Consider the following 25,350-nt stretch of genomic DNA (forward strand, 5'->3'; position numbering starts at 1 on the left):
ACCCGTCAAAATGATTACGTACTGCCGTGTGTGTGACGTCACCTTCCGAGATACGTCATACAGGAAGAGCGTTCATTGTTTTGGCCTTTCCTGGTCCACATCCTCGGAGTCTCGCCGATCAAAACAACAAACATCTGACAGTCGACACACTTCTGGTGCGAAGACGAGGTCTGTTTCGTTTGAAAAGCGTGTTAAGAGTCTGTTGTGAGATTTTAGCGCGTGGCTGCTGTGTTTACTGCGAGGTTTTAACCATTGTATGTATAACATGAAGCTCGCAGATAAGTGTGTTTACATCAGTAGACGAAAAATCACCAACATTAGATAGTTTGTAACCAGTGTAGAAATCTGTTTACCGAGATGTTACAAATCAAATGACTCACTGAAGATCATCTGATCCCTATACTGTTAAATGTTTCTTCTTAATATGAAATATAATATATAATAGATGTGAGATATGCTCGGTTATTTAGTTGCTTGCGTCACAAGCACCGAAAATAGTCCAGATACCATCTGCATAGACTCTCATTGATATAGAAAATCACATAATCTAGACTACTAAAAAAAACAGCTACACTTGTTATTACTTGCACATTACTTGCACTACTGTCTGTTCATCCAGAAACACTGAGTAATCCATTTGCACACTGAAATATTTTCTATGCACTTTACTGTCCATTACACTAGTGCAAATTTTGTTTATTTTTTCATAGTTTCTGCTTATAGTGTACATACACTTATGCATAATCCATCTGTATAGTATAGTATAGTATCTGTATATCATGCTGATAGTATTTAAAATCTGTAAATTATGTCCATAATACTGCCTTATCTGTATAGTTATTGTACATATTGTAGACCTTGTATATTCTGTACTTAATGCTTATTGCACTTCCGGTTAGATGATAACTGCATTTAACTTAAATGTGCAATGACAATAAAATTGAATCTAATCTAATCTAAAGAGTTATTTTAGACGAATGGATATGTTTTTGTTAGGGATGCACGATATTGGATTTTGGCCGATATTCGATATGCCGATATTTTCAAAATAATTTTGGCCGATGCCGATACCGATATCGATATATATACAAATATATACTGATATATTTAAACTTTAATTTTACTGAAGAGAAATCCATGTATCTCTTCTGTACTGATTCTACCATAAATTTATTATTTTACAAATGTAGACAGACATTCACATCTGAAAAACAGGTCAATTATTTCACTTGGAGAATATCGGTTTGGCTCATCGGCAGAAATATTCATATCGGCCGATACCGATAATGGTCATTTTAAGCTTTTATCGGCCGATACCGATATTGTGCCGATATTATCGTGCATCCCTAGTTTTTGTGTTTCTATAATAATGCTTAGGATCCAGATTCACATCTGATGTTTGGGTTGAAAATAAAATGCCTTTAAAATCAATTATATCAAAGTAAACTGAAATAAATAAGTCTGTTTCTTCCCGTTCAGGTGACCATGACTCACTGGTTCCATCGAAACCCTCTGAAAGCCACGGCTCCGGTATCGTTCAATCTGTACGGCGTGGCGTCCAGTCCCGCTGCCAACAAGATCTGCAAGTGAGGATTTCATTTGTGCTGTTATATTATATCGTACACGACCAGTTAAAAGTTTGTAAGATCTTTCATGTTTTTTAAAGAAGTCTCTTCTGCTCAGATGCCTGCATTTATTTGATCAGAAATACAGCAAAAGCAGTTATACTGTAAAATATTCTTACTATTTAAAAAAACAGTTTTCTGTTTGAATATATTTTAAAATGTAATTTATTCCTGTGATTTTACTCCAGTCTTCATACACTAATAGGCTGATGTACTGTAAAAAAAATAAAAATAATAATTATGTTGAAAAGGGGAGCCAAATTTTTTTTTAGCTTTCTTTGATGAATAGAAATGAAAACAACAAGTATTTTGGAGCATTATACACTATATCATTCAAAAGCTTGGAGTCAGTGTGTGTGTATATATAGAATATATATAGAAATCAATACTTTTATTTAGCAAGGATGCTTTGAACTGTTCTAAAGTTATTATAAAGAGATAAATGCTGCTCTTCTATTCATCAAAGAAACCTGAAAAAATTCTGCTCAACATAATAATAATAATAATTGTTTCTCAAGCATCAAATCATCATATTATTCTGATTTCTGAAGATCATGTGACACTGAAGACTGGAGGAATGATGATGAAAATACAGCGGAGCATCACAGAAATAAATTACAGTTTGTTATATATTCAAATAGAAAGCACTTATTTTAAATAGTAAATATATTTTACAGTATTTCTGCTTTCTGCTGTATTTCTGATCAAATAAATGCAGGCTTGCTGAGCAGAAGAGACTTCTTTAAAAAACATAAAAATTGTTACTATTTGAAAACTTTTGACTGGTCGTGTCTGTTAGGAGTAAAATGTCCAGGTCTTGGCTTTGTTTTCATGTCCTTTCATTATTGCTGATGGGAACTAGTTTGGCCAATAGCGTGCAGGCATTGTGGATAATCGACCAATTGTGACGTGCAAGAAGGCGGGATCTACTGAGAACGGTCAAAACAATTCAAAAACATGTCCATGTCATGTGTGAGGACTGTAGAGAGCACGTCAAACACATGGATGTTTTAGCCAGTCCAGAAATCCCGTCTGGGAAAAATAGTATGATTCTGCATGATTCTTCTAATATTAATATTCAATCTGTCTCAGTGACCTGAGGACGGCGCGAGCCCGACTGCTGGACATGTTCACAGATGCCACATGCACCCCAGAGATCATGAAGAGATCCAGTGATGAATACTTTGCTCTTATACAGGGTTTGTGCACTATTAGCCTTCACTATTAGAGCTGCTCAGACTGCTTTGCATGCAGTTGCATTGATCCTGCTCAGAGAAATGATGATGATGATGATGATGTTGTTCTAGGATTCATTTTGCCGCTGGATGGAACCACACAAGAGAGCAAGCTCCGATTCATCCAGAACTTCAAATGGACTGACACTTTACAGGGAAATATGGCAAGGTAACTCAGAAAGAAACTACTGTATTTTTCAGACTATAAGTCGCACCTGAGTATAAGTTGCATCAGTCCAAAAATACGTCATGATGAGGAAAAAAACATATATAAGTCGCATTTATTTAGAACCAAGAGAAAACATTACCGTCTCCAGCCACGAGAGGGCATTTTAATGCATTTTAGTGCATTAATTGTAATGCACCTTATAATGCATTTTTTATTGAATAACCAAAGTTACAATACTTTATAATAATTATTTATTCATTGTTAACAGCTGTTACAACTATAATAGATTAAACACAAGGTAATCTAAAAATATTAGATTGCATTTCAACTTTGGTGTCAATTTATGAAAAGATCAGATTAACTTTGAACCTTTTTTTACGCAGAAAAAGGCGTTACAAAGAAACCGCAAGTGACTTTTTTTATAAAATGTGTAAATTTTAAAGAAAAAAGACTGAAATTGTATTTTGATGTAAAATGTACTTTACTAAGCTTTGTTTTATTTAAATAATTTTTTTTGTCAGTGTGAAGTGTTACCCAAAATAAGAAAAACACTGAAATGCATTATTTATTGTGTTTACAAAGTTAATTATTAATAACACAAACACGTCCAAAGTGTTCGTCTTTGGTGTTTTCTTATTTTTTGTCAACTTGTGTAATTTAGTTAAACTGAAGGCATGTTCTGCTACACGTCCATATTGACAATGATCTGATTTGATGAGCTTTTATGAAAATGGCGGTCGAGTTTAAATGGTTTGATTGGAATATATACTGTATTTTCCGGACTATAAGTCACACTTTTTTTCATAGTTTGGCTGGTCCTGCGACTTATAGTCAGGTGCGACTTATTTATCAAATTTAATTTGACATGAACCAAGAGAAAACATTACCATCTCCAGCCGCCAGAGGGCGCTCTATGCTGCTCAGTTCTCCTGTAGTCTACACTGAAGACATAGAGCGCCCTCTCGTGGCTGGAGACGGTAATGTTTTCTCTTGGTTCTAAATAAATGCGACTTATGTTTTTTTCCTCATCATGACGTATTTTTGGACTGATGCGACTTATACTCAGGTGCGACTTATAGTCTGAAAAATACGGTAATCTGATTTATGTTTTGCAGTGCCCAGCAGGATGCTGTTTTTGAGCTGGTGTCTATGGCGTTTAATGTGGCCATCTGGTACTCCAAGTTTGCCTCACGTCTGTCCGGAAAGGAGAAGTAAGTTATGTGTGTAATGATTGGATTCTGTCATTTAAAACATTATATGCTGTGCTTTAGCTTTTAGGCAGTTTGTCCTCTCTCAGAGAAGTTACCTCTGCAGTGATTCGAGCAGAAAACATGCATCTGATGCTGTACACTTATAAAACCAGCCAACCACTTTCCTGCAGAGTTGTGCTAGTTTCAAGTCTTGTTTAAACTATAAATAATGCTGCAATGGATATCAGCTTTATTTCTTATATTTTAAAAAGTTAAAAATGTTGCTTTGGGGATTTAATGTTACTAAATTACTAAAACTAAACTAAAAATAAAAGCAAATAAATAAATATATAAATAAATGATAAAAGCATAGAAAAGTGACTAACTTAAACTAGAAATTATAAAAAAAAATCTTAAAATAATAATTAAATTAAAAACGGAAAAATTTACCAATAACCAATTTAAATTATAAATAAATTCTATCAATTTATTTAAATAATACTAAAACAACAGTATTTCACAACACTCCGCTTTTTCTTCCCACGTAATAAAATTATTTAAATTTCAGAATCTAGATATTTATTTATTTATTTTGGTGAGTAGGTGTGAAATAAAAGAGTTGATGCATATTCTATACAGTCAGCTAATTCTATAAATTAAGTGTAGTAATAGTAAAAGTAATACTACATTATATTTATGTGTGTAATAAATTATAGCAGAATATGATCATTAGATATGTGTAGTTTCTTTAAAGACGGGTTGTTTTTATTTTAATTGTAGCATCACAGAGGACGAGGCCAAAGATGTTCACAAGAGCTTGAAAATCGCCGCTGGAATATTTAAAACCCTGAAGGTAAAATGTGCAGATTATGTGAAAAATGATAGCAAAAAGTGATTGGAGTGCATGCATATCACTGATTTCAGCACATCGTGTGTCTAAAACCTCTTAAACGTGATAATGCATGCTCGTGATTTATGGTAATATTGGACTCTGTTCGTTCATGTGGTGTGTTTCCTGTCAGGACACTCATATTCCTCGACTCATCACTCCAGCAGAGAAGGGTCGCGACCTGGAGCCGCGGGTCATCGACACCTACATCGTGCAGAGTCAGGCGGAGGCTCAGGAGGGTAAAACACACTGCTGAACAGTCGTGTGTGTGTGTGTGTGTGAGTGTGTGAGGGTTCATGAGTCTCTGTTTTAGTCACCATTGCCAGAGCCATCGAGCTGAAGCACAACGCCTCCCTCATCGCAGCGCTGTCCTTCGAGACCGCTAACTTCTACCAGAAGGCCGGTACGTTGCTCTCCATCTAATTCTGCATTAACAATTCCCCAATTTATGAAGTTTTGTGATGCATTATCACTTAAATGTTTCTAAGCAATCGAAATAATATATTTAATATTTTATAAATATATTTGCATGTGTTTCTGTGTGTATATATATTACTTAATTATATTATTATATTTCAAATTGCCATTCAATATTTTTTTTAAGTACTTTTAAATTAAAATGTAAAACTAAATTTAAAATTAAAATTAAAATTTTAAATTTTAATTTAAAGTTTAACATTTTAATTTAAAATTTTAATTTAATTTAAATACTTTTATTAATCAAGGATGCATTAAATCGATCAGAAGTGGGAGTAAAGACATTTATACTGTTAGAAAATATTTCTCTTTCAAAGAAGTTCTGTGCTTTTGGTTTTTATTCATCAAAGAATCCTAAAAAAAAAAACATTTCACAACGATATGAAGCAACACAAATGTTTTTAGCTTTAATAATAATCAGATATATATAAATGTGTGTGTGTGTAGACATATATATACATCTATAATTAGTTTCTTATCATTAAGTATCTTTATTATTAAAATATCTTTTATGTATTTGAACCTTTTTTATTTTCATGTTAGCTAATGCCTTAATATTAATAAATGAGACCTTGTAATGACTTACCATGTAATCTTATAAGATCATATATAAAACATATTTATAGAATATGTATATGTAAAGAGTGTTGCTTACCCGAATGGACCTGGATATAAATCATGAAATAAATAAATGCATCGAGTATTTGAGAGTGCTGCATAATAAAGTGATATATTATTGAGAAGATATTGTTTGGTGTTTGCTCAGATCACACTCTGAACACTTTGGATCCAGAATGCAGCAGTAAATGGAAGAAATACCTGCAGCTGAAGCAGCACTTCTACATGGCTTATGTGAGTCGGTCTGAAGCCGAACACACATGGAGTAATTCAGCGTGCAATATTTGGCAGGAGTTTCTGTTTGCATGAACAATGGCAGACATCTGTTCTCACTGATGCAGTAATCTCTTGCTGTAAGGTGTGTTTGTGTTGTGTGCAGGCGCACTGTTATCATGGACAGACTCTTCTGGCGGCTGATAAATGTGGAGAGGCCATCAGATCCCTGCAGGAAGCCGAGAAATGTACGAACAAATGAACAGATGTTTATTCATATTGTACTGTAGAGTATATGCCTTACTATTACTACTGGTATAATTATTATTACAAATTATTATGCTAATTTTCTTCCATATTTGTTTGTTTAATATTCATTTGATTAAAAGATAAATTAATGTTTTAAATAAATGTAAAGATATGCCATCATTTGATTACCAGAACAATTAGAGGACATATCACAGAAGTTTTGAAGAAGGAGAAAAAAAAAAGAAGCTAAAATAAACGGAAAACAGAATTTGGTTAAAAATAAAACGATAAATAAATATTTCATATGTCCCGAAAAAATTGCTTCTTGCGAATGCTTTTTGATTAATAAAATTTACCATTAAAACAATGGATATATATATGTTTTATAACAATAAAACATATATAACAATATATATATATATATATATATATATATATATATATATATTTATGTTTTATTCATTTCTATGTTCCATTGTTTTTTTTGTTTTATATATATATATATATAATATATATAATTTTTTTTTTTTTTTTTTTTTATAGGGCCCAAAAAAGTAGCTTTTTTTAACATGCTTTTGCATTAATAACATTTTATTTTACCATTTAATACATAGTCTGGAAAAAAAATGTAATCCAGAAGAATTGGAAAGGGATAAAAATTTAATTTTCAAAAAAAAAAACATAGGGCCATAGGTATTTATTCAGATATATTTAGTTAGTTCACATTCATATTTAATATAGGAAAAGTTGAAAGTTTTTTTTATTAATCTCCATTAGGAAATTCATCTTAATGAGCTCTTTATGCCTTGAAAAAAATGTTTTTCACTCAGAAATTGGGAAAGTAGGAAAAATTTAAATATTGCAATTGTTTTTGTAAAACTTCAAAAAATAACTTATTACTGTGTCTGTAAAAAAAAAAAAAAAAGCTGTATGTCTCTTTGCAACACGATAGAGTACTGTTTTTTTTTCTTATCTTGAGCTCTGAGTGTTTTATTTCTGGGTGATGTCTGTGCTGAATCTGTGTTTCAGTTTATTCCCGCGCTGAAGCCTTGTGTAAAGAGTACCGTCAGATGAAGGGTCCGGGCAGCACGGCCAAACCCTCGGAGCAGCTCTTCTTTAAGAAGCTGGGCACGTTCATCAAGAACACCCTGGAGAAGTGCCAGAGAGAGAACAGCTTCATGTGAGTCAAACACCAGTGACACGCGATGGAACGGTTCCTAGAGGACCCGGGGTTTTATGGCTGGCTTTCTGTGTCAGTTACTTCCACAAGGTTCCCGCAGAAGCTCCGGCGCTGGAACTGAAGGCCAGTTATGGTTTGGCTGAACCGACTCCGTTCGAGCTCCCGCCTCTCAGCGCTCAGTGCACGCCTGAAGTCTACGCGACCTTTGACCTTACCAAGGGACCCAAAGACGACAAGGTGAGGAGAGCTTTCCTTTCCCACAGATTGGATATACATTTGTGACCCTGGAGCACTAAACCTTACGTCTTAAGTCTCTGGGGTATATTTGTAGAAATAGCCAACAATAGCATTGCATGGGTCAAAATTATAGTTTTTCCTTTTACCTTAAAAATCATTAGGATATTAAGTATCATGAAAATATTTTGTACATTTTCTATAGTGAATATATCAAAACCTCATGTTTGTTTAGTAATATGCATGGCTAAGAATTCATCTGAACAACTTTAAAGATGATTTTCTCAATATTTAGATTTTTTTGCACCCTCAGATTCCAGATTTTCTAATAGTTGTGTCTCAGACAAATATTGTGTGATCCTAATAAACCATGCATGCAACTTTTTGAGTTTGAAGATAAGGGTAAATATACTAATGTCGTCTTCTGGGAAACACATAAGTAACTTCTGAAGGGCAGTACTAAAAATGAAAAAGAGAGATGTACATAGTGTTCAAAAGTTTTCACCCCCAGGCTCTGACATGTTAAAATAGATTTCCAGTTTAACAGATTTAAGGGAAAACGAAACAAACACACTTGTTTTGACCTGTACTGAACTGTAAAAATAAATCAAATTTAATTTTGGTTATATTTTAAATGATAATTAAAAGCTGACAAATGCAGTTACACCTAGTGGTTTGAAGGATAGTGGCAAATACTGAAAAGAGCTGCACTGTGATCCTTACATAGTCTTTTAATGTTTTTAATGATTCTCGGTCTAAATATGCATGACAGCATATTAACTTTTGTTACATCGAATGACATTTTAGGGGGGTGTCTTCTGTAAATCATGGACAAAATGTATGATAGGCATTATTTTTCATACAAATCAGCATAAATGAAACAGGACACATTGTAATGCACGATCCCTCCTCCAGGCAAAAGCCAAGCACGATGAGGAGATCAAGCCGGTGAAGGAGCCGGATCTGAAGCCGCAGAAGGACACGGGCTGCGTCGTCTCTTAAACTCCTGCTGAAGCATCAGCATGAAGTCGATGTCTGTAATAATCTTCTCGTGTAACTCAAATATTTCCCAATATAACATAGTGATTTAACAGTGGCATCTGTCTCATGCTCCGATTCTGATGAAGGTGTTTCTTCTACAAGCGACAGGTGTTCAGATGAACGGTTGTGTGGCTAACTGACTGAATCTGAATTATACGACCATTTGATCTGCACTTGATTGTCTCTCTGTAAAACAATATAGATTATTTCAGTCCGACTTTTAAGGTTTATTGGGTCCATTGATTAGAGAATAACTTCTATAGGTCACTAAATTCACTTTTTTTTTTTAATAATGTTTAGAATTTAACTCTTCATGGTGATGCTGGAAATTGATTTAATGCAATTGTTAAACAGTCCTTAAGCTATATGAATTTCGGAACAATTAAAATAAGATATGAAAAATTATGCTTTGCATAACGAAAATAAAACCATTTTAAATACATTAAGATTTATTGCATTATTGCATTATAATTCATGACAATTGAGCACATTTTCTTCCAAGTTTCTAAATACTGCAATGAAGAAATTAATGTGTATATATATATATATATATATATATATATATATATATATATATATATATATATATATATATATATATATATATGCATATGCTATTAATTCTAAATAATTTTATTTGGCATTAAATGTGATTGATTTTCTTTAATATAATATATATTGTATTATATAATGATAAATTGTCATGCATATAATGTTAGAATGCAATAAATGGGTGTTTGAAAAAAAGTCTTCATGCAAAATAAAATTTCATTAGTCAACATTACATTTAAGATTTTAAAAAAATATATGACTTATTACTCATGTATTGCACTAAATATCTGCTGTATGATTCATATTTCTTAGTGGGAGGAAGTGAAAAGCACATTGTATTTGGGTTGTTGTAGGAAAAGAACAGAATGAATCCCAGTCTTAGCTGATTTGCTTGAACTGGGAATAAAATTAAACAGGGTGATGATGTGAAGTGCCACGAGCTTTGCTCTGATTATAATTTTTACTGGACTTACTTTCCATGTGTATATATTTACAGTCATTTAAGCAAAAATACGATTCGCTTCTGAATTGAAACCTGTCAGAATAATCTGAACTTGCATTGCTATGCTGTACGTGTGATGGGAAACTCAGTTTCCCAGTTGTTTACTGGTTTGATTTGATGGGTTGGCTGTTTTACTGTAAGCTCAAGAAGAACATCCACCTTCTTTGATCTTTGGTGCTGTGTTTTGAGGGTCACGGTCGTAAAAACTTCAACAAAACTACATGCACTTTCACTTCAGCTCCAGGTTCAGAAATGATCACTAAATGTTTGACACTTGTTATTTTAACCCCTGCTTTAATCAGCATACTGAAAACAAAGAGCTTGTGTTCTTATTAAGGCTAAATGATTAGCAGATATTTTGCTGTACATTTATTTAACACAAATCTGCAGAGAACAAGATTTTCTCTGGCATTGTAAGATGACACTCCGCGATCACTTTTAGTTTTTGCAATTATTCGTTGTGCCGTCTATGCAGTTGTATGGATATGTATGCATCATCATATATACTCACAGATTACTATCAACCTGTAACTCAAAGTCATGCATTTAATGTTTTTTTCCCATTAAAATGTGTGTCAGCTATTTGTTTTGTGCAGTGTTTGTTCTCCAGACATGAATGATTCCTCAACTTCTTGATTTTTGTAATACTGGCAATACAAGTATAGAAAGATCATCACGTCTACTTCGTCAAATATGTAATTCATCTGTCCTTGCCATCAAAATAATCATATGTATTCCTAATACACAAATACAAAATATTGGTTCCAAAATAATTATGTAGATTTAAAGCAGAGCAGCGCTCAATTTTAGGCCACTTACACGTACTACATTTCCCGGCTTGCATCTCGGTGACTGAAAGGTACGCATGCGCAGATACATTTTTCTAATAAGAAATAGATCAAGAGCGGAAAAGTGAAATGTTTAAGTAATACGGGCGGGGTCTGTTATTTCTGACTTGTCAAGGTACGATGTTTCTAAATCGTATTTCTAATCTATTAAATAACTTTTACATTCAATATAAATTAAAGCGTGTCAACGTCCGTTGTTAAAATGTAATTTAAACTCATAACCGTGTCCGTGACGCGTGCGTGAGGTATTATCACGTGGCACGTGTTACTTTTCTCAGCGGTGATCAGAATGAACCAATCATAGTCGTTTTAGATTACTAGAGATGAATAATTAAGATAAACAAATACAGCGAATTCAAAGCAGATTTCTAATTTTAAAGCCTATAGTAATTGTTATTAATAATACATTAAAAAGATTATACGTTGTTTTGAAAAAATACCTTTACAAAACAGACAACAGTGTGCTGAAGTCTAAATACAACTCAATGAGAATTAGGAGTTTTGGGTCAACAGGCGCCCCATACCGGAATAAACGCTCTGTCCCATACCACACAGTTATTAGATAGAAACATCTCCGCCCAATGCTAACAACAATGGAGGAGAGGTTAATAGCAGCGGTGTCCGACTATCCCGAGTTATACAATTCTACAATAAATTCATACAAAGACGTTGCGAGAAAAGCCAAAGCATGGAGAGCCGTGAGTCTGCAAGTGGAAATTCCTGGTAAGTTAAGAGTCGCGGTTTCTCGAGATGTTTGTTGCTTACTAAACAGCTAGCTGTGTGCTGTTAGCTTGTTTCAGAGTACGCTAACAGGAATCCAGGTTTAAAGAATGGATTTATATCCCACGAATGCTGTTTGCATTTCATGGTAGACCTAGCTGAACGTGTATTAGAGTTGTAAAGGCATTGCATGGGTCAATCGGGTAGAAATGACACTTAACTGTCCGCGAACTTGACTTGTTTTGAGTTTGGTCATTTGTAACGTTACAGTAAGTGGGGTTTGATTTCATCCAAAGTTTATTGAGTTTGTATTAAAGCTGAATTCTGTTTTGATGCACAAAGCGTTCATTTTTAACTAGAGCTGCACCAGTCTGATTCGGCTTTGTATAGTAAAAATTATGAAAAATATTTTTTTTGCAAAGTATAGTGTACCCATGCATAACTTTTTGGATGCTGCATGCATAAATTAATTCATGCCTATATATATGCATAGAGCATGCTGGGAAAGTTTTAAATATTCACTATTAGTTTTCGTAAATTATGATCTAAACTGTTCCCAGACTTAAACACTTTTTTCCATGTAAAAAAAAATGTATATTACTGCTCACATTTTAACTTTATGTGAATTAAATTAAATGGTCAATTGACTATTCATGTTATTAATTAAATATGCTTAAATCACAAACACTATGTATTGGTTATTGGAACATTTATTGTTAATAAATTCATGAATTAAGTATACAGATGCTTGAATTAATAATTGTACGATTTATCGTTAATCATATGATAAATAAAATGTTAAAATCACTGTTTTTTTTATTATTGTAATATTCTCTGTTAATTATTACTTATACACATGCTTAATTAAAAAAATGTAAAAAAAATTGCTTATTGTGAAATATTGAATTATATTATTCATGATATAGACATGCTTCAATCACTATTGATTGATTATTCAACATAAATTTTTTGATTCTATTATCATGTGTATACATATATTTAAATCCAGCATATTTATTATCTCAACATTTATTGTTTATTATATTAATATTTAATCATGCATGTCTCTTTTTATTGATTACTGTACAATTTATTGTTTACTATTTTATTTGTATTCTTAAATGATTATTTATTGACTATTGTAAAAATTAAGTTATACTTATGTGCATATGATAAAATCACTGTTTATTTTTGTTGTTACATTTATTGTTGATTGCATTAAGCATGCATATGCTTAAAAACATTAAATTTGCACACACACAAAAAGTTACTCTTTATATTTCATATATTTTATATATCATGCATGTCTTCAGCGGTGTTATTTATTGACTATTGAAAAATTATATTAAGTTCTAAATATGTGCATATGCTAAAATCAAGGTTAATTTTTGTTATTAAATTTATTGTAGATTGCTTAAAAGTGTGCATATGTTTAAAAACAGTAACAAGGAATAATAAAAAGGAATAATACAATGATGAAAAAAGTCACCCTTTATATTTCATGACTGTTTTGCAGCGTGTCATATCATGCAAGTCTTCAATAGTGTTATTTATTGACTATTGTACAATTATATTAAGTTATAAATATGTGCATATGCTAAAATCACTGTTTATTTTTGTTTTAAAATTAATTGTTGATTGCATTTAGCATGCATATGCTTAAAAACATTAAATTTGCACACACACACACAAAAGTCACCCTCTATATTTCATGACTGTTTTGCAGCAGTTGCGTGTGCATCACATCATGCATGTCTTCAGCAGTGTTTGTTGTGTCTGTGTGCAGAAGAGGACTGTCGCAGGAGATGGAAGAGTCTGCGGGACATGTTCATCAAAGACAAGCGTGCAGAGCAGCGCCGACGAGCCTCGGGAACGTCCCACCGCAGCTGGAAGTACAGCTGGCAGATGTCATTCCTGACGCCCTTCATCCAGTCCCGATCGCTGGCCAGCGACGAGCCCGAGGAGGACCGAGACGAAGAGGACAAGGAGGACGAGAGCCCGGCGGACGGGAACTCTGCGTTCGGCGTACAAGACTTTGAGGGCGATCACGGGATGCTGGACACATCCTCACACTACTCCGCGTCGGGATCGCAGGGTTCGGGACGCAAGAGGAAGTGGCAGATGGAGGCCAACGAGGACTTGGAGGACGAGATGTTCTTGTTTAGTTTACTGCCTTATCTCAGACGGCTTCCTTACGCCAAGAAGAGCGCCGTCAAATTAAAAATTCACCAGCTGTTGTATGAGGCCGAGTTTAAGTGATGTTCTATAGTTTCTTAATATTTTTCTATCGTTTATTGAAAATCTATCCAGTGCATTTTTTTAACATTCATAACATATTGTGTCGATGCCGGTAGATGTTTGTTTCATCTGAGATCAGTGATTAAACAGACATGTGCACTATGAGAGTGATGTTTGTGTCTGGAGATATACTGAGTGTTCTTCAATGAAGCTACGTTTCAAAAGGAGGAACGCTAAAATGTATAGTTCAGTTCACGTGTAATCTTTCACTAGCTGTGTTATTTTAAAATATAATTGAGATACTATTATTATTATTTTGAATATTTACATTAAATATTTTTGTTAGTTTAGCAAATTTTTATTTTTAATTTTTAGTTTGATTTTAATGTCTTCATTGTTTATATATATATATATATATTTTTCTATTTTCATTTCATTTTCAGTAACTAATTTTAGTAGTATTATTATTATTATTATTATTTTTATTATTATTATTATCTTCGTTAACTATAACAACCCCAGTCTATAGTGAGCCAACAAGGTAAAAAAAACTAAATACAGAGTCAATTATACAAACTTAAATTATTAAAAAACTTAAAATATTTTCATAGCAATTTTAACTCCAATTCAATATTTTATGCATACTGATACCTCAGTTAAATATTATATATATATATATATATATATATATATATATATATATATATATATAAAATTTGGTGATCTGAGGATAAAGTTGATAATTCTGGACATTGAATATTATATTTTTTTATATTTAATAAGTAATCGTCTTAACTTTCAAGTATTATCATCTTTTAACAATTTCATAACATAATCAAATTGTTTTACAACATTCAAATTATATCGCACAACCCCTATTAAGAAATATTGCATTAATAAATACATAATTTTTTTTCTCCTAAAAATGTATTTGATAACAGGTCATTCAGTCACACATTCAGTTTCATACTAAGCAACACAAATATAATCTAAAAAAAAATACAATCATCGTCACTATCTAAAATATGTAATATACTTAAATATTATTAATATATTTAAAGATTGTAGTGTTTATAATAGTATTGGTTGTGTTGCCTTTTATAAAGTAAAAATTATTTTAAAATGCAATTTGATAGTGTTCTCTTTTTAAACTTGCTATTTAAAAATAGTATGTAGTATACAGTATATGCTGCACACTATTCAGTAAACAAGTACATCAAACAAGGCCTTTGTAAGATGTAGTACAGAAAATGCATTTTAAATCCTACGCATACTGTGCATTGTATATTCCATTTTTTTAAAGGGCACGTGTAGTAGTCACCTTTATTTATATAGTGCTTTAAACAAAATACATTGCGCCAAAGCACTGAACAACATTCATTTGGAAAACAGTGTCTCAATAATGCAAAATGATAGTTAAAGGCAGTTCATCATTGAATTCATTGATGTCATCTCTGTTCAGTTGAAATAGTGTCTGTTTTAATTTGCAATCAAGTCAACGATATCGCTGTAGATGAAGTGACCCCAACTAAGCAAGCCAGAGGCGACAGCGGCAAGGAACCGAAACTCCATCGGTGACAGAATGGAGAAAAAAAACCTTGGGAGAAACCAGGCTCAGTTGGGGTCAGTTCTCCTCTGACCAGACGAAACCAGTAGTTCAATTCCAGACTGCAGCAAAGTCAGATTGTGCAGAAGAATCATCTGTTTCCTGTGGTCTTGTCCTGGTGGTCCTCTGAGACAAGGTATTTACAGGGGATCTGTATCTGGGGCTCTAGTTGTCCTGGTCTCCGCTGTCTCGCAGGGCTGTAGAGGTCCTTTCTAGGTGCTGATCCACCATCTGGTCTGGATACGTACTGGATCCGGGTGACTGCAGTGACCCTCTGATCTGGACACAGACTGGATCTGGTGGCCACGGTGACCTCGGAACAAGAGAGAAACAGACAAATATTAGCGTAGATGCCATTCTTCTAATGATGTAGCAAGTACATCGGGTGTTATGGGAAGTGTTCCGGTTCCAGTTTACCTAATTAATGCAGCCTAAAAATCCTTTAACGGATTTGGATATTAAAAGCATATTAGTATGTTATGTGTATGCCAGGTTAAAGAGATGGGTCTTTAATCTAGATTTAAACTGCAAGAGTGTGTCTGCCTCCCGAACAATGTTAGGTAGGTTATTCCAGAGTTTAGGCGCCAAATAGGAAAAGGATCTGCCGCCCGCAGTTGATTTTGATATTCTAGGTATTATCAAATTGCCTGAGTTTTGAGAACGTAGCGGACGTAGAGGAGTATAATGTAAAAGGAGCTCATTCAAATACTGAGGTGCTAAACCATTCAGGGCTTTATAAGTAATAAGCAATATTTTAAAATCTATAGGATGTTTGATAGGGAGCCAGTGCAGTGTGGACAGGACCGGGCTAATATGGTCATACTTCCTGGTTCTAGTAAGAACTCTTGCTGCTGCATTTTGGACTAGCTGTAGTTTGTTTACCAAGCGTGCAGAACAACCACCCAATAAAGCATTACAGTAGTCTAACCTTGAAGTCATAAATGCATGGATTAACATTTCTGCATTTGACATTGAGAGCATAGGCCGTAATTTAGATATATTTTTGAGATGGAAAAATGCAGTTTTACAAATGCTAGAAACGTGGCTTTCTAAGGAAAGATTGCGATCAAGTAGCACACCTAGGTTCCTAACTGATGACGAAGAATTGACAGAGCAACCATCAAGTCTTAGACAGTGTTCTAGGTTATTACAAGTAGAGTTTTTAGGCCCTATGATTAACACCTCTGTTTTTTCTGAATTTAGCAGTAAGAAATTACTCGTCATCCAATTTTTTATATCGACTATGCATTCCATTAGTTTTTCAAATTGGTGTGTTTCACCGGGCTGCGAGGAAATATAGAGCTGCGTATCATCAGCATAACAGTGAAAGCTAACACCATGTTTCCTGATGATATCTCCCACTAGTAGTGTAGTGTGTGATTTGAGACACGGCCCACCACCCACCACACATGCAGTCATCACCTGTTTTCTTTCCCCCGCTAATCTGTTTTACACTCCAGTACTGTAGGTGGCAGCAATGCTCCTTTAAGTTGGATGCAAGCTGCACTGGCCGTGGCCGCCAAGTAAGAAGAATAATAAGTAGAAGAGTAGGAAGAAAAAATGAACAGCAAAGACGTTGACATTAGATAGAAGAAGCATAGAAACAAACAAACAATATGCATAACGCGGCCGTGGGTAAAAAACGGAAATAAAAGGGTCGGGGTGAGAAGGCGAGAGAAAAAAAAAAGTGGAAATTAGATACCAAAGCCGCAGAGAAAGACACCCACTCCAGCTCAACATCTAGTCAACATCAGGGCTATTGCTATCATTTGGATGGTATGGTATCATGACAGGGTTTATGCGGGGTTGTAAAAAGTAGTAAATTAAATTATGCCAAATTAAGGCCAGTAAAATGTAGTAAACGTTATCTGATGAGGTAGTAAATTTTCGAAGCCCCATCTATCTGGGTCTATATCATGGGTGTCCAAACTACGGCCCACGGGCCAACTGCGTCCCGCGGTCCAGTTTTTATTGGCCCGCAGCCAGGGTCCGAAATTAACAAGCGCCAAGTGCGTTTAGATTTTCCGTTTGGCGAGTAAATCTCAAAAGGCTATCCATCACACTGGCAGGTGAATGTTCATCATACCAAAATAGTAATAAAAAAATATTACAATTGCCTTTTGTAATGTTATGATGCCTGGAAATTAGTTCAAATCTCCTGCGAATCTAGAGCGAGAGAGCAAAAGCGCGCATGCAAACCGTGTAGCGAGTGTACGGCAGAGACGGAGAGACCTTGCGTGTGTGTGCGTTTCTCTCTCTCTCTCATGCAGTGGTGACGCGTTCATATAAACGGCACCTAAACACTGTAAAAAAATATTATGACATTTTAATTGTTTATTAATTATCAAGTGTTTCTGTGTCAGCTGCAAAGATGAAGTTGACACTGACTCGCGATCTTCGCAGTAGTGAACGCACCGGAGAAAAATGCATTTCTTACGGATTAGCCTATAGCCTACTTTTATTTACCGTTTTTTTTTTCGGACTATAAGTCGCACCTGAGTATAAGTCGGATCAGTCCAAAAATATGTCATGATGAGGAAAAAAACATATATAAGTCGCACTGGACTATAAGTCGCATTTATTTAGAACCAAAAGAAAACATTACCGTCTCCAGCCACGAGAGGGCGCTCTATGTTTTCAGTGTAGACTACAGGAGAACTGAGCAGCATAGAGCGCCCTCTAGCGGCTGAAGACGGTAATGATTTCTCTTGGTTCATTTCTATCGGTTCATGTCAAATAAATTTTGGTAAATAAGTCGCACCTGACTATAAGTCGCAGGACCAGCCAAACTATGAAAAAAAGTGCGATTTACAGTCCGGAAAATACGGTAGTTTTGAATGGTTCTGTTTAAAAGTAGAAATTTCAACCTTTCTGTAGATAATAGATATAGGATATTTCTAATTTGTTTAGGTCTGTGAGGTGAGTAGCCTAGGCTACCTATACACTGAGTTTCGGTTCATGTCTGAACGTGTTGTGATTTATACAAACTAATGAAACATGGATTAAAATGAAGATAAAATTAATAGGAACGAAATCCTTTTCAAAGAGAGGCTTTGTGTTTTCTGTTTGATGTTTTCTCTCTCTCTCTCTCTCTCTCTCTGTCACTTTACTTAACACTTAACACTGCTACAGTTGAAGTTTAAAGCTGTGTTGGTAGTAAAAATATTGTGATGGTAGTAAAATAGGTGGTAAATTTAAGAATCCCTGTATAAACCCTGCATGAGCCACAATTAAAGTCTTGTGACACTCATGCCAGGCGTTATTGTTGTTTTTGTCGAGTTTACGAGCGCCGATTGCTTTGGGACGGCCCTAGTCAAAGTCCGCGACTGGGAATAAAAAACGGCCCTGGCCCGAGTGTAGTGTAGTGTCCGGCTGATCTGATTCTGCGCAGGTCTCGAGTGAATGTTCTCGGGATCTGCCCCTCACTAGTCACTTCCTGTAGTTCCTTCCCATCTTCCCGACCAACCATCCTGCCCCGTCTCGCATGATCCGCGAGCTCAGACGCTGAACGGCTGCCGGACGCGCTCGAGCTCGCACTGAGGTACGATACATTTGGCGCGCCGCCGCTGTTACTTTGTATCTTTGATCCATTATGACGTGCCGTCTGTGTCCATTATGACGCAGGCGCGTCTGGAAATCAGTGCGAGCGCCGCGTTTCTCTCTCTGTGCTGTGTTGTGTTCAGCTTGTTGAGTGCGGAAAACGTGCTGCGACTGTTTAGGACACCACTTTTCAGCTCTGTTGGTGTGTTTCAGGTGCTTTGATGTTGTGTGACTGCAGCTGGATGTGTGTTAGTGATGTGAATGAATGCATGAGATGCTTGTGTTGAGCAGGGATGCGGTGCTCTGTATTGTCATGCAGGACTTTGTGTGTGTGTGTGTGTGTGTGTGTGTGTGTGTTTACTTTTCCCACAAGTAAAAAAAAAAAAAAAATCCTGTTACCCCCCCCCCCACACACACACACACACATATACATACTTTAACACACACATGTCCCAGCATTCAGCTAACATTATAAAGTTTGTTGTCAAAAAGTGAAAAACCTGTCCAAAACATGTGTAGATCATATTCAGATTCATGTTCATGAGCCGAGCACCCCAAAGTCTAAAGAAGAAACTGTATTTAGCAGCAAGTCATGGACATTTTTATAGTGTCTCTATCGTTTTAGAGTTATGATCAGCTCTAAAATATTTAATCGTGTAGTCGTTTCGTATTTAATCATATTTCAGCCAAACCCAAGAGTATGTACTCAAAAACTATATTTTGCATTATTACAGTATAAAATGATATGAAGTATGAAAATTAAAAACACATTAAGATTTTATAACGTTGTCATGACAATAAACCAAATTCATAAAACTGTACCAAACTATAGTGTAAAAAATAATACATATTTAAATACAGAGAGATAAAAAAAGATGATCTAAAAAATGTGTAAATTAAAATATTTTTTACGTAATTTTATCATTTATTAGACTTTTTAGTTTGCTTTATGATAAATATTATTTTGATGAATGTATGTTGTCAAACAGTGAAAAACATATAGAACATATTTTACCCCAAACTCAATATTTTGCACTATGAAAATAAATAAAGAATAGTTTTAAAACTCTTAAGATTTGCATTTTTATGACATTATTTACGTGACAATTAAGCACATTTCCTACCAAATTTATATTATTGTAAAGCAAAATAAATCCAGAAAGATTTAACACTGTAATGTCACTTTTAATAAACGCATCTGCCAAATGCATCAATGCAAACTCTTTAAAACTATTCGAAAAAATAGCTCTAATTTTGAATGGCCAGAAAAATGATGAAAAAATCCTGAAGATGTATGAGATGTGGGAATGTTTTCATCAGTACTGTGTGTAAATGCACGGAGTGGTTTTGTGTTGCCGTCTTCTCCTCATCTGTCCTCTGTTTGACTAGCTGCTGACCAAGATTGTAAATGTTTGACTGAGATGCCCTCGTCTCTTCCCTTGATGTTGAAGGGTCCTCTCCTGTCTGGGAATGACTTCAGTTCAGCTCATCTCTGTGCACCTGTCTTACTGATTCATTTCTCCCGTTGTTTGCTGAAATACTTCATCTGCCATTCTCGGACGGAGAAAAATGTGAATGTGAACGTTCAGCCATGTTTCCCAGGGCTTTTCCACTGAAAACATGGAAATGTTTATCTCCCTGTACATGCCATAGACCGTCAGGCTCTCGCAGAGACAAATGCAGTGACATGGGAATTTAACTGAAGTTGACAAACTGATTTTGTTCCCTCAAGCCTAAGAGCAGCCAAAACCGAAAGCGAGAGTGACAGAAATAGAGAATTTTTCTTTTCTTTTTTTATACTGTGGCCTTTTCTTTTTTTTTATAGAAAACACTTTTTGGTCACAGGACAAGCCCATTTAAGAATAAATCATAGACCGTAATGATACAGAGCACTGATTTTTTTCTTCTTCTCTTAAACATTGCAAGCATTGAAAGAGTCTTATTTCTCATAACCCAAAAAACATTAAGAAATTGTGTTTAATGACTAAGTAAGTAAGTCATTACAATATTGACATGACAATTAAGCACATTTATCCCCCAATTCTTGCTTTTTCTAATTAAATAATGATGTTCTATTAATAAATTAGAAAATGTTATTTATCTTTATATAAGCAAAAATAGCAGCACAAACAATATTAACATAATTAAATTAAAAATATATAATAATATATAAATATACATCTATCTATCTATCTATCTATATACACACATACATATATATATATATATATATATATATATATATATATATATATATATATAGTACTGCTGGCTGTAAAATATTAAATCAAATAAAAAATGGCAGAACACATATGTAAGCATTTAGGGGAAAATCATTTTTAATTAATGACAGTATTGCAGTAAAAAAACACCTAATGGTTCTACAAAAGGATCTTTGAAAAAGTATTAAATATAATAATTATATTTTTTTTATGCATTGCTCACACATGAGCTCCTCCACAAGGGGGTGCTGGTTTACTAACATGTCCATTACGAGTCATTTACTGTCCTGAAGTGAAGTGTACAGTTGGTCACCATTGAGTCTGGATGTGAAATATTTTCGTCTGATTATATGAGCCTCAAATGTGAAGAGAGCTTGAAATCTAATATCCAGATTCAGCGATGGTGATCTGTCACCCGTGTCCCTTTTCGTTGGCCGGAGCGCTGATTCTGGCGATGACTCGCTGGATTTCTCCTTCCGCTTGCACAGTATGTGCTCCAAAAGAAATGAAAATCAATAAGAAAAACAGATGTTGTCCTGTTAACTCTGGGCTTTCATGATAAGAGGCTGTAAAAGCGATCTGGACAGAAATAAATCCAAACATACTTCTGTTCGTTGCACATTTTCTGAAAATGCTATGGTTAACAGTTTAATTTAACTCTTCGCAAGTGCCTCTTTTCATTTTCACCCTCATATACTTTAAAGATGGTTGCAAAGAGTTTCGTTCATGATTTTGTTCATATACTTTCTGAAGAAAGACATCGTGATAAATAGTGTTGAAGGCCAAAATGTTTAATGCAATGAATGGAAACTTAGAAGAGGGTCAAAATTCCCATCACCTGAGATTTGGAGCCAAATTACAGGACGAAAGATGCCAGCATCACTATTTTATCTCTACTCCGAGATCTGTCTTTTAGTAAAATCTGTTGACTTCAGCAATCTTTGTTGCATTATGAGCCGATGGTGAAAAGCACTTTTTGTGATGCTTTCCTGAGGTTTGCGTTCCTGTAACTCAAGATACATTAAAGACAGCTTAATAATCTTTTAGATTCTGGTTCTTAACAAACATTTCTTTTGATATACCAATTCTTAGGACCCTGTGCGGTTCAGTTCCAGAGATATGGGGATCTCAATGTGGCTTTATGAGTTAATTGTGCACATGTATTATAAACTTTATTATATGCACATTTGGACAATGATTGACAGAAGTTATTGAATCGACCACAAGATATATATATATGTCTCTCTTCTGAATGTGTGATCCTAGTAATCTCTGAGCTGAATTCGGGCCAGACTCGGGTCACTGGAAGCAGGTTTGACCCCAGCTGATGTCACTTTGACCTTTGCTTGTAGAAGCGGCTCGTAGCAGCAGATTGAGTTACAAACACAACCCAAACTCTGGCAATGAAATGTTACGAGAACGAGAGGAAATGAGTCATTAGCCAGTTTTCTTTTGGAGGCCGTGAGTGAGGGTTTGATTTCATGGTGAGATACGATATCCCAATTAACGACCCTGCAGAAGTCCACTCTGATTTAGTGAAATTATTGAATTATACCTCAGACGGGTCATAATATTCATATTAGGACCGACAAAGTCAATTTAAGCACTACGAATATCACAATGATTTGAATCTGTTGTAATATGTTTTCTGTTAACATTCATAATATTTATGTAAAATTATATTTATATATATATATATATAAAAAACAAAGAAGCCACTTCTACTCACCAAGGCTGCATGTATTTTCATATTAATATAATACATTATGCATGCATTTGAGTCTTAAACACTTCTTTATTTTACTATTTCCAGTTTTCTTTTTCTTTTAAATTGATAATTAATTATTTATAAATAAATAAAAATTTTCTTATAGAAAAATATAGCCTATTTTTGGACCTTTAGTAATTAAAATAAATACATACATACATAAATACATATATATATATATATATATATATATATATATATATATATATATATATATATATATATATATATATATATATATATATATATATAAATACATTTCACTTATAGAAAAGTAAGCCTATTTTATTATATACGTAAATGCCCTGAAAAGAATTTATTGGATGAATGACATTTTTCTCTTTATATTTAATATATGGAGAGAGAGGGAGAGAGAGGGATTTTTATTATGTATTTATTTATGTATTTATGTATTTATTATTTTTATTATTATTATTTTTATTTATTTTTTTATTCAGTTTTAATTTTTGTTTGTAGTGCTTCAGCTTTTTTTTTTTTTTTCATTAAGTTTAAGTTTTTTAATATAATATTAAGAAATCTTTGCTGATGAAAATTTTGAATGGTAGTGTAAATAATATATTAAGTCCTAATCTATAAAGGTAGACGATCGGGTCAGTTGATGGTGTTTAGGTCTGATTTCCTTCATCATATCCTCGTTTGGATATATATATGTAAATCATGTCATCAGTGTCGCAGACTTTACGGTTAAGGTAAAAGGAACCAGATCTTCCTCTGATGGGAGAAATGGATAGCGTAGAGAAGTCATATGTGAAATATGACAGATGAAGCGCTGGTGTTGGTCTGTGTGCTGTTTGAGCGGTCAGACTGTGCTCCGTCCGTCCGTCCGTCCGTCTCACAGCTGTCACTGCGCTGGAGCACAAACAGCTGTTGTGTATTAGTTCCACTCATTTCTTCCCCTCCTCCAGAAAGTCAGCCGGCTGGATTGAGTTGTCAGACTGCATTATTGTGAAATACGTCTGGAGGTTTATGTTTGACTATTGCTACAAAACAATTTCTTTCCCTCAGGGAAGAAAAATGTCATCCAGGTGTACTGAGCTCAGAAATGAGAGCTGAGCGAGACGAAGGCTGGGAATCGCTGAAGGATTTCTGCTGGTTAAACTCACTTAGTTAGTGACTAGTGACTAGTTACTGAAGTAAAACGGGTAGCTAATGCCATTTGTTTCAAAAAATTCAAATCGTTGTTATTATTTGTTAGTTAACATGAAATAAATAGTACTGAAATACTTCTGAAGATTATAACTTTTATTAATCTTCTGAATTAGCTTTTATTTTACTATTTTATGTCTTCTTTGGAGTTTTTAAGTAATTCAGAATTTTAAATAAAAACATTTTCTTAAATACTTTTTTAAATGAGGCCTATGTTAGGACATTTAATAATTGTAAATATATAAATAGTTGTTTTTTTTAATAGAAAACAAGGTATATTTTAGGCCCTTTAAAAAGTTGAATTAATTAATAAATTAATTAATAAATAATAACGTTTCTCATAGAAAATGAAGCCTATTTTAGGACCATTAATAAAAAGTAAATAAATAAATCTCAATTTATAGTTTTAGTATATAGTTAGTATATATATTTAGTATTTTACATTACTTCTAGAAACTTTAGTTCTTAGTTTAGTTTTTCACCAAATAATTTTTTTTTTCAGTTATTTGTTTAGATATTTTTAGATTTTTTTTAAATATTTGTTTATATATTTTCCATTTTCATTTCAATTTTAGTAATTTTGTTGTGTGTTTCTGTCATTATTAATATGTTATATAGTTTTTAGTTCAGTTTTAAGTACTTTAGAACATCAAGTTATAAAATAAAAAGTTAAAATTGTATTGTTTGGTTTTATTTATTTTACTATAAGTTACACATTTTTTGTTTTGTTTTAGTGACTGATATTAACTTTGTTTCAATGACCAAATAATGTTCTAAATAGTTTTCTTAATAGTTACCAGAATATTTTTAAAAGCATAAAAATTAGAAATAAATATTCTGCTTTTGTTGATCATTATTTGATATATTCAAAGGCCTTTTGAAGTTCATTTAATTGGTCAAAATTAAAACATTTTTTGCATGTGATGCGAATGCAGAAGCATGAAATCAGAGCCAGTTCTTCAGAACTAAAGTCTGGCTCAGGATCTCTTCAGGATGCTTTGGAAACAGACCGCTGTGACCTTTCATTGCACAACCTGTTCACATTTATCATGTTTTCAGCTGATGCC

General features: G+C 33.9%; 3 protein-coding genes across 4 annotated transcripts in view; all 3 read left to right on the forward strand.

Annotated features, from left to right (window-relative positions):
- Positions 1–38: 38 nt before the first annotated feature.
- LOC113068528 (BRO1 domain-containing protein BROX) lies at positions 39–9,170 on the forward strand. Its single transcript, XM_026241261.1, has 13 exons — positions 39–168; positions 1,480–1,586; positions 2,718–2,824; positions 2,933–3,029; positions 4,145–4,240; positions 5,000–5,072; positions 5,242–5,347; positions 5,422–5,511; positions 6,352–6,437; positions 6,583–6,664; positions 7,695–7,845; positions 7,923–8,082; positions 8,995–9,170. Exons 2-13 carry the CDS (start codon positions 1,486–1,488, stop codon positions 9,079–9,081), a joined length of 1,236 nt encoding a protein of 411 aa, XP_026097046.1. The 5' UTR covers positions 39–168; positions 1,480–1,485; the 3' UTR covers positions 9,082–9,170.
- A 2,361-nt stretch (positions 9,171–11,531) lies between these two features.
- Positions 11,532–14,166, forward strand: LOC113068529 (uncharacterized). Of its 2 annotated transcripts, none has more exons than XM_026241262.1 (2): positions 11,532–11,745; positions 13,469–14,166. In XM_026241262.1, exons 1-2 carry the CDS (start codon positions 11,604–11,606, stop codon positions 13,999–14,001), a joined length of 675 nt encoding a protein of 224 aa, XP_026097047.1. In that variant the 5' UTR covers positions 11,532–11,603; the 3' UTR covers positions 14,002–14,166. The 2 variants fall into 2 exon arrangements, with proteins under 2 accessions (XP_026097047.1, XP_026097048.1); XM_026241263.1 differs by having other exon boundaries at positions 11,553–11,745; positions 13,529–14,160.
- A 4,732-nt stretch (positions 14,167–18,898) lies between these two features.
- LOC113068530 (protein dispatched homolog 1-like) overlaps positions 18,899–25,350 on the forward strand; it is a 43,472-nt gene continuing 37,020 nt past the window's right edge. The window contains exon 1 of the mRNA XM_026241265.1: positions 18,899–19,127. The gene's annotated coding sequence lies outside the window, so the exon portion shown is untranslated. The remainder of the gene's footprint in view (positions 19,128–25,350) is intronic.

Source organism: Carassius auratus, linkage group LG45M (genome assembly GCF_003368295.1).
Source record: "Carassius auratus strain Wakin linkage group LG45M, ASM336829v1, whole genome shotgun sequence".
NCBI lineage: Eukaryota > Metazoa > Chordata > Actinopteri > Cypriniformes > Cyprinidae > Carassius > Carassius auratus.